This window comes from Carassius gibelio, chromosome A5, assembly GCF_023724105.1.
Source record: "Carassius gibelio isolate Cgi1373 ecotype wild population from Czech Republic chromosome A5, carGib1.2-hapl.c, whole genome shotgun sequence".
Taxonomy (NCBI): domain Eukaryota; kingdom Metazoa; phylum Chordata; class Actinopteri; order Cypriniformes; family Cyprinidae; genus Carassius; species Carassius gibelio.
In genome coordinates, this window is record NC_068375.1 from 22,934,013 (window position 1) to 22,954,347 (window position 20,335).

The following is a 20,335-nucleotide window of genomic DNA, read 5'->3' on the forward strand; positions in this document are numbered from 1 at the left end:
CATAGTTGTTGTTGCCAGACTGGCTTACAGAGAATGGTCCAAAAGAGAGAAAATAAGTGGCAGCTCTGTGGGTGAAAATGCCTTGTTGATGCCAAAGGTCAAAAGAGAATGGCTAGACTTTGAGCTGATAGAAAGGCAACAGTAACTTAAATAACCATTTGTTATAACAGAGGTATGCAGGAGGGCATCTCTGAACACACAACTTATCAACACATCATTTTATGATGACTACTTCCAGCAGGGTAATGCACCATGTTGCAAAGCTCAAATCATCTCAAACTGGTTTCTTGAATACGACAATGAATCACGATCCAGCAGGTGGTTCACATCATGGATGTACAGCTGACAAATCTGCAGCAACTGCGTATTAATATGTCAATATCAAACCAAATGTCATGAGTGCTTGACACGCACCTTGAGTGCATGTCGTGATAATAACCTAGCTTAACAAAAAAAAAATGCAATTTAAACATCCGGAGAAATGAGGATAAGGGAAAGAGAAGTTGAGAAAGAAAAAAGGGGAGAAAGAAATCGAGAGAGAGAGAGAAGTGAGATCATAAGTTTTAGCTGAGAAATGTAAAAAAAAGTGGTGTGTCACAAGGAAAACTCATATACAGTATTGGATGAGTCAGGACTAAGAATGACAGCAAACGGAAATCGAGACACTGCTGGAAAAAGAAAAGAGGAAGAACTACTGGAACAATATCAGGAGGGAAGTTGATATCAAAAGTGTATTTATGACACATTCATTGTTTAAATCATAACATGCTATGCAAATGCATGGTTTTGCCTGCATTAAATACACATGTAATAGTTTATGTGTATATAAATCTTCTAAATGATGCATTCATACATAATCATGTCAGTCATATATGTCCGTAGACATCGTGATCCCCAGTCAAATCTGTGTGGGTGTCTGTGAGATGAGAACTACCCCCTCCCACGGGTCACCGCGGAACAACAAGAAATGACAAACTGTACATCACCGCTTTGCTCCGCCTCCACCCATGTGGTTTTCACCCTACTTCTCTGTTTTTGCCCCCTACAGTTGAAGAATCATGACAGGATTTGCTAGACTTACTTGAAAAAGAAGCCTATGGCCAAACTAAGAAATCACCCAGTACTTCTTCTATACACTAGGTTTCAAAAAGTCTGAAACCATATAAAAAAGCTGGAACTCGAAATGTAGTCAATCTGGATTTTTTTTTGGGGGACTTCTTTAAATTTTTGAATCAAAGTAACATTATGATGTAAAACGAGAAATAAATATTTCGGATTCTGATTCTGCAGTATTTCTAATTTGCCACATGAACTGCTTTTCAAATAATCAAGATGCTCTCTGGATTATCTCTGAATCATTTGTACATAATTTCACAATTGTGTACAAATTTAATGTAATGATTTCAAACACCATGCTATTTACAATTAAATTAAAATATGTGTAGAGTACATAATTTATGTCATATCCAGTTAGTATAATTAGAGTGTTGTTTTTTTAACTTAAGTACATCTTTATATGTAATTTCTTCATTTTGTTGTCTTTGAAATACTGTGGTGTTAAAGTGTACTGCTGAAAGTAATGGCAAGCATTTAAAATATACTTTCATATATTTCCATTAAAATGGGTGTGTCATGTTTTTAAATATATATGTAATAACACATTTGTTATGATGAAGCAATTAATTAGACATAATATTAAGTTTAAATGTAATAACAATTCAAACTATAATCAAGTACTTGTGCTTTATGTTAGTAAATACATCAAAATAACTACTTTTAAGCATGACAAAATATTTAAAGTAAAACTTTTGCACTTTTTTAAATGTTTACTTAAAAGGATGCTCTTAATGTACATTTAAGTGACCTTTTATTTCATTAATATTATATTACCTGCAACTACAGTTATAAATATATATTTTTTTCTTTTCTTTTTTGTGTGTGTGTGTGTGTGTGTGTGTAAATATACTTTCAAGAACACTACAAGGGCAAATTTATAAAAAAAAAAATAATAAGTTCACTTCTCTTTACAAGGGCATGTATCTCTAGTGCTGCTGCCAATAACATAAAAGGAAGACTTTTATCAAATTCTTAAAAATCAAGTATATTTTCAACTTTTTTCATTTTACATTTATGTTGAATATAGAATGAAAACAAATATACTGAGTTGTATTGGCTCTCTATAATTACCTCTTTAATTATGTGAATATATTTATATATATTTTCCTAAATGAAAAGTTTTTCTCTATGACAATTGAATTAACATCACTTGAGAAAGAGTGTTAGAAAAGAGTGACGAGAGAGAGAGAGTGACGAGAGAGAGAAAGAGAGAGAAAGAGAGTGAGAGAGAGAGAGAGAGAGAGTGACAAGGGAGAGAGAGAGAGCAATGGAGAAATGAAGTGTTGCTCAAGCCAAAACTTCTGGCGAGGAAAAACGTGAAGTGAGATGCTCATGTGGTGCAACTGTGGTTTTGCATCACCAAATAAACCTCATCATTTCTACTCACTGTAAACTATATTTGTCATTTTGCATAATAGCTAGTCTGAATGTGTGGCATCTTCTGTTAAACGATGGTCATATGATTAACTCAACATCCAGTGACACCATGATGCATGTCTTAAACTTCATGTCTTCACAGCAAATGAAATTGCTGAGTGTCATTAGAACGGATATTCCCTCACAAAAGGAGAGACATGAAAAAAATATTTTGTAGTATTCGGGTATCCCAGGTTAGACAGACTGAAAGAAAGTAAATTCAATAAACACTGGGAATGTACGAGAACAATCCAGAGGATTTTCTTTTGAAACGGTTGTTTTCTATTGTTCAATGTATTTTAGTTGTTGCTCAAAACAAACAGTGAGCCATGTGCCAACACTGAATTACACTTACCATGGTTGCCTTCCATTTTCTGACTTGCAGGTCAGAAATGTTTTGGAGAACTGTAAATAAATGAATAAATAAACATTTATTTACATTATTATTAAACCATTTCTGATTTCCACAAGCAGCCTGAAATGCAGAAAATGATAAAAGAAGTAAATTTTGCTCAGCAATATATCAACCACAACAAGAAAACCACAGACAGGTGACATGAATAACATACTGTTACAATCACACCTCTCAAGGAGTGGGATGAATTAGACAGTAAATGAATAATCAGTTCTTGAATTGCATGTGTTGGAAGCAGGAAAAATGGGCATGCAAGAAGACCTGAGTGACTAGGACAAGGACTGAACAGTGATGCCCTTATGACTGGGTCAGAGGATCTACAAAACAGCAAGTCTTCCCGTTCCTGGAATGCAGTGATTACTACCTACAACAAGTAGTGCAAAGAAGACAACCAGTAAACTGGTGCCAGGGTCATGGGCATTCTGCTGTGTAACCATAGATCATTGCATTCATGTGGATGTTACTCTGACACATACCACCTTCCTACCTAGACCATCCAATCTTCGTGGTAATGGTGTTCCCTGATGACAGTGGCCTCTCAGCAGAATAATGCACCCTGTCACACTGCCAAAATTGTGCAGGGATGGTAAAAGGAACTTTGACAAAGAGTTCAAGGTGTTGCTTTGCCTACAATATTACCCAGATCTCTATCCAACTGTGCATCTATGGGATGTTCTGGACTAACAAATCCAATCCATGGAGGCCCCAACATAATGAAAGATTTGCTACAGCAAATAAATGTAAAAGAGATATAGAGGTGCAATGCATTATTTCTAGAGCAAGTGAAACATGAATTTTGTGAGTTTTTAATACAGATGTTTCTAATTGACAAATATTGTGGTCTCCTTTAAGAAGGTACTTTTTATGAATGTATGCCCCAGCTGGTCATGGGGCAAAACAAAATGTCATTTTCATGTAGAAAGCAGCTGTTGAGTAAGACAGTGTCAGAGAGAGACAGAGACTTGTGCGTGGGAGGGTCTTCCCCAAAGGGACTGTCAAGTGAGTTTCCATGTTCCACCGGTTGTAATTATGTAATGCAAATACAATTTACACATTAGTTTATGCTTTATTATAATTTTATAATTTTGTCATTTGTTTATACTTTAGTTTAACATTTTCTGCTATGCTTTTTTTTTCTGCAATGGATTTGAAAACACTCCCTGATGTCAGATATACAACACTAGTTTAAGAGTATATCATTTGTTTTAAATATACTTAAATATAAATATTGAATATCTTTTAACTGATGATTTGAAATGAGTTTTGCATATCATTAACTTATTTAAATTCTATCAGAAGCATCTATACATCCTAATTTAGGATAGCTCGTTTGTTTCTTTACAATTTTTGTCAGGGTCTCTAAATGTGTTTATTATTTTGTTTAGTCAGTTTAGTTGTAATTTCGTTCCAGTTCCAGTGAAATCAGTGAAAGCGCCAGCTCTCTGGGGGACAGCAGAAGTTGGAATCTCTGGAAAAAAAAGAAAGAAAGAAAGAAAGAAAGAAAAAGACAGACCTATATCCAATACATGAAAACATGAAAGTAAAGCACAATTTTCAAGACTACACTGTACTTCTTGAAACTGTGTAACGAGCTATAGGCGTAGGTACTGAAAAGAAGAACTAAAAAACTGGCATTTTCCAAAAAAAAAAAACGAAACCGAAACGATTAGAGCTAATATAAGATGTAATCTGCAGTGCATCATCATCTCAAATCACTGCTGGCGACTGAGCAATCAAGAGCTGATTTTCCAACAGAGGTAAGAGACGATATATCATCACATTATATCCTGATAGTTATTAGAAATAGTTTTACTGAGGATGATCTCTGACGTGCAATTTGATTAATAAACACGTTGGCGAATAAAACTGTGAACACGGTGTTTTATTATACATCATTGCATCTGCATAGTAGCCTATTGAAGGTACCACTACTTTGAATGATCGGAAAGCTTCTCTCTCTATTCTCCCAGATGTTTTCGCGGTGTCTGACTCCTCTTTGCATCCTCACAATCATCTGTATGGTGTCTACAGTCGCCTCCTCCCCTCTTGGCCACAGGGGAGCACTGTCATTCACCAATTCACTGCGCCTCACTCGGACTATTCGCGCACGCGTCCAACAAGTGCTGTCTCGCTACGTAAGAGAACTCGATACTGTTTCCGTAGAAGCCGAAACATATTAACGACAATGTGATTTGTTCTGTAACATTACACTATTATCCAGTTTGTATCTAAATGTTGATACAATGCGGATTTGTTTTATTTTCTCACAGAAACAGCAGCTGTTTGGCGACGAGCTCTTTGAGTACAGAGAGCTGATGTTGAGCACACTTCCCGCGGTTACTGTGAGCTATCAGACCTGGCTACACATGCAGGTGCGCATCCTATCTTTAGCACGCATTCAGTTTTACTTTTATATATTTTACTGCGTGAGAATATATTGGTTTCCATTCTGATAGAATATTCTAATGTCGTTTGTAATGGTCAGGACAATGAGCGTTTGCGTTTGGCCTCTCACAACCTCCAAACCTTCTGGACTCACCTGGAAGCTCAACGCCAGCAGCTGGAGAGAGAGAGGGATGCCACGAAAGACAGGAGAGAGCAGAGAAGAGACAAACGAGGGAAGCCTCAGCTCAATCTGTGCCAAAGTTTCGTCAGTCTGCAAATAGATCTGCGGGACTTGATGAAACAAGTCAACTCTCAGGTACAAGTGCACACTTGTTTGATCGCCTACATAATAACTTCCCACCCAACTGTAGGTAATTTGGTGAAACGATGACACAATTCCCACGAGCAACACATCATGACCCCTTTACGTTGCAAAACAGGGGGGCTCTTTCCAGAATATCTACTAAAAAAACCCAAGGGGATTTTTTTAGGGTATATAGAAACTATTTGTGATATATTTAAATCTAAGAATAACAACAGTAAAGACTTTGGAATGTAGCCTAGTGTTTAGTCATGTTTTCTGGTCTGTCTTGTGATCTCTGTGTGATCTTTTTCTAACTGATTGGATATATAAAATCCACTTCTTTATTCTAGTTTTTTTTTTTTTTTTTTTTTTGAGACTTCTAAATAAAAATATTTAGTTAGAATATTACTAATATTATAATCATATTATTATTACAATATTTCTATAATTATGTGATATTCTAAAGCCAGGGTTTCAGCCACATGTCAAATATGAATTCTATAAATATATATATAAACTCTAATGAGTAGAGTTATTATGTGTGTTACGAAGAAAATCTTGCTTTTTGGAACAAAAACAACATGATTAATTATGCTGACTCGTGCAGATTACTAATGCTTTCTCTCTGTCTATTTGCAGTTAAACCGTCTGAGTATCACTGCATCCACAAAGTCCCCACCTCTCCATACCCTACACTCAACTTCATCTTCCAGTCCGATTCCCAGCATGCATCACTCCACAGAGAGCACCACTGTACTCCAGACCCCATCTCAGATGAATAATCCTCGCAGTTCCACACAATCCTCTGTCAGCCTGCTACAACCCACCCAGGCATCAGCAGCCTCTGTTTTCACGGGAGGCAAGCTATCTGTGGATACTCAGCGGACAACAACAGCAGAGAAGTCCCGTTGGATCCAGCATCTGAGAGGGTATGTGATACTGAGAGATCTGGAACGGTACTTGAGCAGATTGGCACGAGATTATGCTGTGCTCCAAGCTAAACACTGACAAACATGTATGAGCAAATCAACAAAGCTGAGAAAACAAAAGAAAAAAAAGTGTCACACAGGAAGTATAAAACAAAACCAAGGAAATACATAATTGAATACACTAACATTCATATCCTTAAACATTTTCATGTCACAGTTTCTGTTTACCCTGATCAGTAATTATTTTATTTATGAAAATAATTACTAGTTTATTTACTGTTTGTTTACAACTAACTGAACAGATATTTTCCCTAATGTGAGAAGATTTTTATTTTTTTTAAACTGCATTTATGTATTTAATATTTAAGTATTTGGAGCATTTTCCATGTATGGAGGACCACTTCAGCAGGCAGCTATTGTAGGTTATGAGATTGCCAAGCAGTGTTATTTGACCATTAAGTATTTTTAGTTGATAAAATAATCACTTGAATGTATATGGCTCTGATTGAAAGCTAAGCACTTAACAAACAGCAAATTATTTTGTTTATATTGGACAATTTAACTGAAACAAAAAAAGGGGTAGTCAGCCATTCTGGAAGATCGAAATTCCCCAAACACCCCACTTCCCTCCTCCACTGCTAATCAGCGAATCAGAGGTCAGAATGAGATTCATTTTACATCCCCTTTTTGTTGTCATTCCCCTGTACTTTCCACTTTGCCTTATTTATTAAATTATTTATTTTATTTATGTGAAATATGTGCCAAATTTTTGTATTACAATATTTATTGTTCATAAATAAGTGCATACTGTATGTATTCTGTATATGTACTGAATAAAATGACTAAGAATCACTTGTAGTGCATGTGTATTAATGTGACATTTTTTTTATTTTTATACATACAACAGACAGTAAGTGAATTCATACTGAACACTTGATGAAGACGTTGTGATTGATCTCCATTTCAAAACACTTGAAAAAGATTTTTTTTTTGGCATCTGTCTGAAGTCTTAGAGATTTAATAACCAAACCAAAAATAACACATTAAACATGATGCATTTAATCTTTTTTATTTATTTATTATTATTCAACAATAATTGAGTTATAAAATATTGCACTGATAAGTACTGGTGTTATTTGTAAAGCACGGTGAACTCTGAATGCTCTGTATTATATCTGCATAGTAATGCTTGAATGATTGAAATAATTGAAAAAACAAAGATTCATTAAATTGGTCAGATGAGAGAAAATACAAAATGAACTAATTTAATAAAAAATCTTCATTAAAGCATAATCTAAATTCAGTATTCAGTAATATACACTTGTTAAGGTGCTTTTGGAGTGAGACTGAAATGAATCATAAAAGGGTAGTCTGGCTCTGTGAAATGATGTGGCCTCTGCTGGTGAGCTGTCATTGGCTGTTCATGAGATTCGTGGGGTGGTCTGGAAAAGAGGGTTATCATGTTTACTTGCAAACAACATTAGCAAACTATTCCATTTTATTTGACCCCTCTGGACTCTCCTCTTTAAATCCCATTACCTACTTCTTTTTATCAGGCAAACTCTTATAAACTTTGGTGTTTTTTTTTCCTTCTAACCAAAGCCACTGCATTCTTCAGCCCTGTATTTCTTTCTCGGTAAATGTGTGATTCTTACCACAGACAAGTGTCCATTCTTGGTCTTGACAGCTCGCAGGTCCGTTCCACTGGTGAAATCTATCACTCCCTCCTTTCCCCTCACTATGGCAAACCTGATACTGGAGAGTAAATCATAATCAGATTAAAAACTGTAAACATGCATATACTGTACATATACTTGATGATGTGAACTAAACTGAAGTTAAATACAATAACAATGACAACACAAAGACAAAAAATATACACACTTCTGGTCAAAAGTTTGTGACTGGTATGATTTTTTCAATGTTTTTACACCTCTTATAGGCTCACCAAGACTGCATTTATTTGTTCAAAGACGCAATAATGTAACTTTGATCCTATGATGGCAAAGCCACTGTGTCACATGATCCTCCAGAAATCATTACAAAAACATTTTTTATTATTATTATCAATGCTAAGAACAGTTGTGCTACTTAATATTTTTGTGGAAACGGTGATTTCATTTTTAGGATTCTATGATTAATAGAAAATAAAAAGTATTTCTTTGATATAAAATAATTTGTAACATTATAAATTCTTTACTGTCATTTCTCATCAACTTAATGTATCCTTTATTTAAAAAAAAAGACAATCTTACTAAGCAAAACGTTTTGAATGGTAGTGTATAAAAAATGATCACAAGACTTGGTGACGTAGACAGAATTTTGCACAAAATTTCGCAAAAAAATCCACAACGTATGCAACTTTAAACACATCAAGCTTGTCAGAGAAATGAAGTAAGATGTATGCAGGGACGGTGCTAGAGAACATCACCACCACTCCCAAACACTATTACAGGTCTGGATTTGCACACACACACACCTGTCCTGGCTGATGTTGACATTGTGTATCTTGTCTGCCATGATGGCCAGCTTGGTGACAGCCTCGATCACATGATCGCATTGCAGCACCAGGTCACCCTAAAGGTCAGAAGGTCAAATAACAGAGGTCCAACTACACAACTAAGACAATCACAAAGCATAAGAGGGCGTCTCTCACCTTCTGCTTACTGTCAGTGGTGGGGAAATGCAAAACAAAGAATCCATCGCTGAGGGAACTAACAGAGATCCCTATAAAAAAGAAACAAACCAAGATTGTATAGAACTGTGTGAAGTGTTACCCAGAAAGAGATTAATGGATTTAATTTATGGGTTGAGTACTAGGGAAGAGTATGATTACCCAAGAATTAGATACGGTGAAAAACAAGAGTATGAAACTTTAAAAAGGTTGGTTTTCAATTCATAGAGTACTGTAAGGCAACAATGGAGAGTGCTGTATTACAGTAACATTACCCAGCAATGTGCCGTAGTCGATACGTTGTTTGATTTTTGCTTCCTGGACCAGCACAACAGATGAAGCGGTCAATAGCATCTGACGCATACGTGCTCCAAACCCATGCCGATCGTACTTGATGACCGCTACACCATACTGAAAAATAAAAGAATAAATATTAAGATTCTAAACCCCTCTAACATTAACAGTATTAAGTATTAGATTCATTTTATTTTTATTGTTAATTCTATTGGTTCCCTGGCTTCATCTGATAAATACTGGCCACTGCTTTGTGGTAAGGTGGTTTTGCAGGAGCAATTTATACTTTTTTTTTCATCCATATTGAATAATGTTTTTTTCTGGAGACTTTGTGCGCCCTCTACAGTAGAAACAACAGGATGAAGCCTCAGGTGTTGAGATTCAGCTTGTTCTGCTGGAAGCATGTGATCATTTTTTCATCCAGAGCTCAAATTGTTGCAAATTTATATTGTAGACTACATCAGTTTATTTCAAATACTGTAACATTCAAAATGAATAAACTTAAACTTAATGAACACTACACTGGAACCTTGAAACCAAACAAAGAATTCCCAGTGGGCCCTGCATAGTACATTTCTATGGAATACAAACATTCAGCATTATTTTCATACAAATTTATAAAAACACATTCACGTTCACCTTGTTGTCATTCCCAAGAGTTTGTAGCACTTTCAGATTGATCTCTTCAGCCTCTGTGGTAATACAAATCAGTCAGATAGTTTCTGTATTTGTTTGTGTATGTACAGTATGTGTGTTTTTCAGCAGAGACATGAGTGTGTTTCATGTTTTATGTGTGTGTGAGAATATTACCGAGCCTGGAGTCTACGAAGAGTTTGGGAACACTTCCAGGGTAGCAGTCCTTCTGACCCCCAAAGATAGCACTGGCTACAACCTTCTGTTCCAACTGCAGACAGTGTGAAAGAGTTCAGTTTCTCCATGGATGTGTGTGTATGTGCACGTCTGCTCTTGTATGGATGCAGTACCTGCTTCTTCCACTCTGGCTGGAGTCTCCTGCAGTAGTCACTGACCAGGTTGCGAATGCACATTCTGTGAAGGTGCTCAGATGCCTGCAGGGGAAGTTGTACAAAAGTCATTCAGTATCCAGGAGCTTTTTGGGGGTGATTTTAAAAATGTTCTTGAAAGAAGTCTTTAATACAATCTTTTTTATATATTCAAAATGTGCAGAATTTTTAGCAGCTATTACTCCAGTGTTCATTGTCACATGATCCTTCAGAAATCATTCTTATATCCTGATCTGGTGCCCATGAAACATTCCATATTATTATCAACGATGAAAAAATTATGTTCAAGTTAGGGGTGCTCCGATCACGATCGGCCGATCGTTATGCGCATCTCGTCAGTAAAGCCGGTTTTCTAATCAGCGGTTAATTCCATCAGGTGCGTGATTTCACATAGAGCAGCTGTTACTACACAGAGCCGTTGTTAATAGAGAAGATGCGCAAATCACGTTAATTTTCAGCGTTTATTGGCGCATCTTCTCAGTTAACAATGGCTCTGTGTAGTAACAGCTGCTCTATGTGAAATCACGCACCTGATGTAATTAACCGCTGATTAGAAAACCGGCTTTACTGACGAAATGCGCATTAACGATCGGAGCACCCCTAGTTCAAGTACATCTTAAGTCGCTGGGGTCTATTTTAGCAATAGCCAAACTTATAGATTTTTATTTTACGCAAAAAATCATTAGGATATTAATTAAAGGTGTAAAAAAAAGTTCCATGAAGATATTTTGTAAATTTCCTGCCGTAAATATATCAAAACTTAATTTTTGATTAGCAATACGCATTTGCTAAAATCTTCATATGGACAACTTTAAAGGCAATTTTCTCATTTTTTTATTTTTTTTGCACCTTCAGATTCCAGATGTTCAAATAGTTATATCTCAGCCAAATATCGTCCGATGTATAAAATAATTTTCAAAATTAATTTCATAAAATTTACACTTAGGACTGGTTTTGTGGTCATGGATCACATATATTTAATCTGTGCATGCTGAATAGTAAAAGCATTTGTTTCGAACATTAGTGTAACCACAACTACATCCTCAAAACACTGATTTGTTCAATCGCCAGTTTATCTGACCAAACAAAGCTCAGTGGTTCAATTTAGTATCATACCTTATCATACCTTTATCATATATTATTATCATACCTCAGTGAGTGAGGGCGGTGGTCTTGGCCAGCTCTTGTCAAGCACACTGTTTGGCAGATTTCGTTTCACCTTCATCAAGAAGGAGAATCTCACATGGTCCAGGAAGTACTCATTTTCAGGGCAAAGAGGCTCATTGCGCAGGATGAAGCCTTTGATGAACCTGTGGTATTAAGGAAGGAAGAAATCAATGACACTATCAATGTAGCTCATTTACCTACATGATAACAAAACTCTCATACTTGCGTATAGTGTCAGCTGCTTGTCTACGATGCATGGCTTTCCTTCGCCCTTTGACTCCTCTCCACCATGACTGGATTACAATTACTGCAAGATGAAAGAGACAAACAGACTGGCTGTTGCCTTCCTTTGCTCTGCCTGTCTGTCTGTGTTTAGGCTATTTGTCAAGGTTACCTGCACGTCGGATCCGGTGGTACCTGGCACGCTCCCTGTAGCCCCGCCAAGATGTCTGCAGAGTGACAGCTTAAAAACAATCCAATACTATACATTTATTCATTATATCATAAAAACACTTGGCAAAGGATATTATTTCAGCAAAATCTAATTATCTCAACTATACAAGTATTACAGTGAAGGAACAATTTCATCATCACAGTCTTACCGATGGTTTGTTTCTTGGCCTCGAGTGCATCCTCAGTCACAAACAGAGTCCTTGGGAAGCGGATAAAGATTTTGGACCTGAACAGAAAGTAAACGAAGATTCATTTTTGAAATTCAAGCACTATATCCCAGCTCTTCCACTGTTGTCCTACAGCCAGAAAAAGAGGATCTCCTGACCCCTTTAGATTTTTGTCACCATTTTCAGGGACAAAATAACAGATGCATTAAATTGTTCAGAAATGAGGCAGTGTGATGATATAAAATATGTATATTTCAAATGAATGCTGATCTTTTGAATTTTCTATTCATCAAGGAATAATTAAACATTTTATCACTCTTTCCACAAAAAATATTAAGCAGCACAAATGTTTTCAACATTGATAATAATAAGACATTTTTCTTGATCATAGGTCAGCATATAAAATTATTTCTGAAGGAATATGTAATGGCTGCTGAAAATTCAGCTTTACCACCACAAGTTTACAATATATTAAAATAGAAAATAGTTATTTTGAATGGTCATACTATTTTAAAATATTACTGTTTTTTATTATTAAATAAGTTCATCATTTGTGAGTATAAGAGACCTCCCTGAAGAACATAACAAATATTTTCTAATAATCAAATAATAACTACTAATCTTTTTACCCCCCACCTGCCCAGTTTGTATTCTTCAGGTTTGTAGTTGAGGTGTTTGACCAGAGTGGCGACCCCCTCTGGGAGTGTCCCACGCCAGTTTGGCCAGGTGTCTGGACACAGAGACTTATACCTGTGCAAGAAACAAAACAGAGTCAAGAAACAAGGCTCTCTGTTAACAGAAACACTGACTGCATGAAAACCAGTGTGTTTGAGAGACTGACCTCTCTAAGAACACCTCAAAGTTTCGTCTGTATGCAAATCCAGCTTTCCTTACTCTCAGATTCTCCATCAAGCCCAAATACTTCACCTGATGCCTGACCAAAACTTCATCAAATCCACCTGAAGAAGCAGAGGAAGAGGAAGGAGGGAGAACAGCGCCTACAATGTCAGTTACATCAAAACAGGGAAATACAAGCACATTCGTTGGTTTGTGCAATTTATTGGTCTTTCAATACAACACACATATGCTTTTACCAGGCTGTTTAGCATCATTGGGTTTTATGCAGCGGACATACGATGGTTCCTTTGAGATCAGAATCTCCATCAGTTTAGCTAAACTGAGCTTGAACTGTGTGGCAGCCTGAGCAGAGACAACAAGACTTCATTTCTTTTTATGTTTACTGTATGTACAGTATGTGTCTGTGTGTGTTAGTGTGTGTTTGTCTTAACCTAACCGTCTCTGGTCTTCTCTGGTCCATCAATTCATCTGCATGGAAACACTGACTGACAATCTGATTCCCCGCCTGACACAGCACCTGCAATGAGACACAGTGGGTTTAGAAACCTATATTTTTTCAGCCATCCCTCACACTGTAAACACACCATACCTCCTTCAGGTGTCTGTACAGCAGGTCATTATTTTTCTCCAGAAACCCTGAAAATAGAGGGATAAAAACTTAAATCACAGCACCAAATCAATTATCTATGGGTGGACAGATGGATGAATGGATGTTCTCTCCTCACCAGTGACATTGTAGTTAACCTCTCCAGCATAATGTACAAGTCTAAATTCCTCTCGTCCAATCGCCCTGCGGATCTTCCCATTAACCATTTTATGACTGGAACATAAAACGGACAAATCAGATACCAGACAGCATCCCAGTAATATCTTAAACATCAGTCATGCTGCCAGTGGTCCTACGTGACAAAATGGCCATGACCACCCAGTGTGTCCTCCAACTTCTCCAGGAAGCTGATGTCACTGGCATCTCCTCGTCTTGAGCACTCCTCATCCTGATTACAGGCGAACACTAGATTAGTTCATTTCAGTTTGGATGAACATAAAATCCTCATTATTCGAAGGAAAACACAGACAGACCAGAACGGCAATGATGCCTTTATGTTTCTCCTCCACCAGGTCACAGATGATTTCGTTGTTGAAATAGTCCACTCTCTCCCACTGGTCAAAACACAAGCAATGCACAAAAACACACAAAAATGAAAGAAAGAAATGTGAGCAGTCATGACAGTTAAATACTATCAGCGTGATATAACAGATAGGTGTACTACGAACATACTAAAACATTTGTGCTGCTTAATTTTTATTTATTTATTTTTTTGTAGAAATGTATTTACTGTCACTTTTGATTAGATTAATGTATCTTTTTTTATATACAAAATAAGTCTAAAACAAGCACATGAGTCTAAACAGGGTTTTTCTGTCCATAATAGAGGGCTCTCCTCAGCACTTAATTTAAGGGAGGGTCCACCCAATGATGACAACATTTTAATTTTTGGGTGGAGCTATACCTTTAAATAATAAAAGTTTGTTATTAATGAAAACACTTAAGAAATACAATTTAAACGTAGGTGAACTCATAGAGTGATTTTTGTCTTGTTTTTCTCCCCCACACTCACCACGACCCCCTCTGCCTCATACTCCTCCTGTTCACTCTTCAGCGTGAGCTCAGTAAACAGCTGCTGCAGCTTTTCATTACAGTAATTAATGCAGAACTGCTCGAAACTACACAGAAAAAAGAAAGAGATTAGTCCATACTTCCATTCTCATATCTTAACGTAATTTTATTTTCATATTTTCTTTAATGTGATGTTTTTAATGACGCAAATAAACCATTTCTATTTTTACTATTTCCTCAGCTAGAGAGAGCGAGTCAAACGCACCTGTTGTGTTGAAAGACCTCAAATCCATATATGTCCAGCAAACCAATAATAGAAGCACATTTACTGGAGTAGTAGACCTCATCCTGTAAAAACACAAAAATATAATCACCTTTATAATAACTCCACTAGAGGGCACATCATTAAGAACCAAAAAAAGCAAAGTAAGCTCCAGTTCATCCATGTGTGAAGACATTCAGACAAATAAATCACTTAGTAAGTAAAGCAGGGGCACAGACCTCATTGACAGAAAGTAGAAACACACCTTAAAGGCCAATGATAGGTTTAACTTCTGGACAAGCCAGGTAAAGGCACGACCATATAAGGCTTTGGCCAAAGAGTCCCGAGCAGAAAGAGCCTGTTCTAAACTTAAGGGACTGATCATCTGAAATCAAACACACACACAAACACAACTGTTTGTTCATCTTAAGATTAAGTGTGTTGCAAGACAGAACAGAAAAAGAGATATTGTGATATTACCTCCTCTCCTTTGGCAACAATTTTCTTGTGAGTAAGAGCTTCTTTCAGGACTGACCCGTTCACACCCAGCAGCTGTTGATAGAAAAAAATAAGGCACATTCTCCGCATCTATGTATGTGTGCAGGACATCGAGTGGACAATTGCCACATTAAACAACAGTGTGATCATTTACATCTTTTTCAAACAAACACTTTCAACAAAAATACTTTGGCATATTAAAAAATTATGTTGCCTTTGAATTCACACTACTATCTATTTTAGGTTTTCAAACAGATTTCAGACAGATGCTGTCACTGTGGTACATGCCATACAAGATTTCATCATGTCTGTAAGGTCAGGAGCAATTGTAACACTAGTTATTAAGTTAAAATTGCATGACTGAATAGAGAAATTGGATCTTTAAAATGTGTGATGACAATTATTTCATCTAGTTCAAGGTTTAACATGTAATAAATTATTTTAATTATAATATAATATTAAAATGCTCATTCTATTAACTGTATAGAAGTTTTACCACAAATAAGTATTTGGGTAGATTTCTGTGTGTGCAGGAGTCTGTGAGTTATAATGGGAAAAAAATGTTTCAGTTGGCCAGATCTCGCCTGTTTAACCTTAAATCTTTATCTGGAATGGAGATGACAGTGACTTTGGAACGTATACGTCTTAAAACAGAGAACAGCCTCAGGACACTCTGCTCTTCAATAGTAGCACACAACAAACCTGAGACAAGTGACTCTAATGAGACAGGCGTCTAATTCCTCGGAAACCGGTAGAAAGTTCAGACTCATACTAACTTATCACTTGAGTCAGGACATCAACTCACTTAAGGCCCTTCAAATGAAATCGAAGGACTGATATGATGTGTTTTCGAACTAAATCAGGCCAAAATGAAGTTCGTTTTGAGTTTGTTTTGGCAGCTGGAAACTCACCAAAACAAACTTTTTAGTGGAGTTCGTTTTTGCTCATAAACACCTTTGAGCTACCATTGGTCTGTGGCAATTATGCAGTCGCTGGCTGTGTTCTGGATCTCCGCCTTCTCTTACATGCATTTTTTTATATCCGGTTAGTTTCTCTTTCCACGGAGGTCAGACAGGAGAACACATCTCTGTGACTCTTGCGGGCTGTGCATGGTCCAATCTTGAATGTTTCAGCATCACTTTGTTGCATGGCCCCACAAGTTAGTACTCGGAGTGTCACGGCCAGTGTCTTTGTAGTCGAAATCGGTGTCCTGTGCGGTTTTGCATGTTTCACATACGGCGATACCCTTTGTTCTCGTTGTTTTTCTTTGCCACTGAATATATCAATGCTACTGCCAGATGTTTACGAAACTGTTCTTCTCTCACAGCTGCCATTGTTCTTGTGCTTAGGGGTACACACGTGACACATGTTTACAACCCCGCCTCCAGTAGCGCAGGGGTGTCGAAATGTTAGCCTTTTCAAACTACTTCTTGCCCTCAAATGAAGAACGAAAAAGAACTTAGTTTGGAGAATATCGGGGCGTTTAGAGCATGAGTGCTCAGCTCACCTGGGACAGATAATGCACCTGGGGTCCAGTGGTGATGTGAGTCTCTCCCTCCTCATCTTCACCGAACTGTATGTTACCCAGATGTAAAACACTGGCCACAATCTCCATCAGCTCCTAAAGAGGAGAGGGACTTTGTAAGTGTTTTTCCTGACTGTGACAGAAGACCTTGAATGTCCAAAGGGTTTGTGTGTGTGCACCTGTATCTCCTCCTCATTAAAGCCAATGACAGTAAGAGCATTTCTCACAACCTTCCAACCGTTCTTATCATTGATAGAGCTCACCCGTGGACATTTACCCTGAAAGATAGAGTATTTGTTACATACAAACACACACACAAAGACACCACTAACACTCAAACAATAGCATGGCCTGATAATGGTAGACAAATCTGCTCTCTTTCATGGACACACATAGACACAGTTAACATGAACACCTTAATCAGGTAATGATAATGTTGTGGGTTGGTTTTCTCCAAACCAAGTCTCTTCAAAAGAGGTTCATCTCCACCCTCCAGCAGATGATAGAAGATGTGGAAGTTTCTCTCACCGTGGTTCTGATGGGCTACACGGGATTTCTCTAACAGGTAGTTTAGGATGTGACCTCCAATTGAAGCGCCCTGAACAATACAGAAAAAGAAATCATTGTTTATAATGGTGCACAAAATATTAGGCTCTGTGTATAAACCTATGACAATAATCTCACAATTCCCAAATATTTTCTGAAATATTAAATATATGAGTCTTTTGCTAATGTGATCAGCTTGAAATGTAGACCAGTAAATTTGAGCTGGATTTAAGCAAAGTGTGTTACATTTACCTTATAGTCAAACTGAATGTCCATGTATTTCCCAAAACGACTCGAATTGTCATTCCGGAGAGTTTTAGCATTCCCAAAAGCCTGTTGTAACAGAGTGAACGTGAGATTTAGCAAGCTGTGTACAGAGGACCCTCACAGTGTTTGTGTGTGCTTACCTCCAGCACTGGGCTGGACTGCAACAGTCTCTCTCTGAAGGGGTGTGTGTTGTTGCGGGTGGGACAGATGTGTGTGTAGTACTGAAGTACTTTTTTGCAGGCCTCAGTCTTTCCAGCGCCACTCTCTCCCGAAATCAGAATACACTGATCTCGTCTCTCAGTCCGCAGCGCACGATATGAATTATCGGCCAGAGCAAATCTGAAGTCACACAAACAGATACAGACTCGCTCATGTATAATAAAACAAGTTACAGTAATAGGTTTCAAAGCCATGAACTGTTCTTCATGTGTGCAAACTCTTAATGTGTAAATGTTTTAAAAGCCTATCAAATCCGTTTTCTTTCCTGCATATCACAGATTTCATGATTTTTTTTAAATGAGTATGTGGGTGTGTGGGTGTATGTGTGAGTGGAATGTTGTATGCATGGTCCAGTCTCCAGAATCTCCAGGAAAGTGAGTCATACTAAGAGAATTGGTGGAATATTCTCAGGGATTCCCACTTCCATAACACAAATAAACACAAACACACTTAACACTCACATGTGAGGTGAGATCTCATAGAAATGGACTCCCCTGTGGCGCTGCATGTTCTGTTTGGAGTAAATCTCCAACTCTCTGTAAGGATTCACTGACACCACCACTGAGCCAATATATGTCTGATGAAGACAGACCGATAAAGAAGTGGAAAGACAGAAACATAGGTGGATCAAAGCAGAAAACCACATAGTTAATGTAAAGTACCATTCAAGAGTTTGGGGTCGATGAGATTTTTAAATGTTTTTGAAATAAGTCTCTTTTGCTCACCAAGTCTGCATTTACTTGATCAAAAAATACAATCATATTGTTAAATATTCCAATTTAAAATAAATTTAGATTAATTTAATGCATCCTTGCTGATTAAAAGTATTAATTTCTTTAAAACTATATCTTACTGATAGCAAACTTTTAAATAGCATTGTATATTTCCCATACTTTAGTATGCACCTGTGGTTAAAAGTATTTTATTATAATATATTGTAATATGGTGTTTGGGTATGTCTTACATAAATGAGGCCCTCTCTGTACCGGCGGCGCAGGTTTTCAATGAAAGCTACTGTAGTTCTCCAAGAGCAGGAAGTCTTGGACGCCGACCCGATCTCTTGCAGAGAGAGTGCTCTCCATCACTAACCTTACACCCCCCTCTACACCAGCCTCCTATAAAGAGAGACCAAGTGTAGAACACAAAGAGAACACTGATGCAAACACTTACACACAGCAGAGCCACAATACAGGAACTGAGAGTGTGTGGATGTACACTTATAACCAGGCCCACATGGAATCTGCAGCCGCAGAAATTCTGAACCAAAACTCCAGCGACTTACACAGAATTGGAACGCCCATCATTCACAAAGTTCTGCACGTCCCTGCCCCTTGTGTGGTTGTAGATCAAATGTTTTGAGTAATTTGTTAACATTTTCAGAATTCTGCAGATTGCAAAAACTGCAAACATAAAAGTCTGGAGAGTCCCTCTGAAACTGTTTATAAGTAAATAACACAATAATACACAGCAAAAAAAAAAAAAAAATCTGAACAAATCAACAATAAAAGTACAAAAAAACAACAGACATTCATGCAAGTACGAATTAACTAAGGGTGGGTGCCATGGAAATATTTGGCATTGGTTCCTGACACACAAACACAGTTGTCTGTTTTTCAGAGTAAGTGCTGGTCCCTCTGCATGCGAATCCAGTGGAAAATCTGACAAGACTTTGAGTGTTTGAGGAAGTGGGTTTTTGGAGTGGGTTCAGAAAAGAGGGGGGGGGATGTGCTTGTCTATGTGTGTGTGTGTGTGAGTGTGTTAGCGAGAGAGACAGGAAAGTCACCTGTGGAACCTCATGCTAGAACAGTAATCTGCTGGGATTAATACTGTGTGTGTGTGTGTGTGTGTGTGTGTGTGTGTGTGTGAATGTTCACTTTCCTTGGCTCTGCTCCACTGTTGTTCCACAGATTCTTTTCCAATTAATTAGTGATAAGGGTCCGCTAAACAAAATGCCCCGCTCCCCAGACACCTGCACTTTTAAATCTTTCCTTTTGCAATTCTTAATCCATTGTTTTTTTTGCCATGTGTGTGTGTGTGTGTGCTCTTGTTTTTGTGACATATCAAGACACAACTCTGTATAATGACATGGGTATGACACCGGTATTACAAGGAGAGGGTGATTTATGAGGACATAACCCATGTCCCCATTTTTCAAAACACTTATAAATCATACAGAATTAGTTTTTTTGAAAGTAAAAAT

The 20,335-nt window shown here is 37.4% G+C and overlaps 1 protein-coding gene and 1 pseudogene across 1 annotated transcript; one reads left to right on the forward strand and one right to left on the reverse strand.

Moving 5' to 3' along the window:
- Positions 1-4,668: 4,668 nt before the first annotated feature.
- LOC128004146 (uncharacterized) lies at positions 4,669-7,402 on the forward strand. The gene is made up of 5 exons (XM_052592577.1): positions 4,669-4,704; positions 4,918-5,082; positions 5,218-5,319; positions 5,433-5,648; positions 6,276-7,402. Exons 2-5 carry the CDS (start codon positions 4,918-4,920, stop codon positions 6,642-6,644), a joined length of 852 nt encoding a protein of 283 aa, XP_052448537.1. The 5' UTR covers positions 4,669-4,704; the 3' UTR covers positions 6,645-7,402.
- A 16-nt stretch (positions 7,403-7,418) lies between these two features.
- LOC128004130 (unconventional myosin-Ic-like) lies at positions 7,419-19,245 on the reverse strand (annotated as a pseudogene).
- Between the last annotated feature and the right edge of the window lie 1,090 nt (positions 19,246-20,335).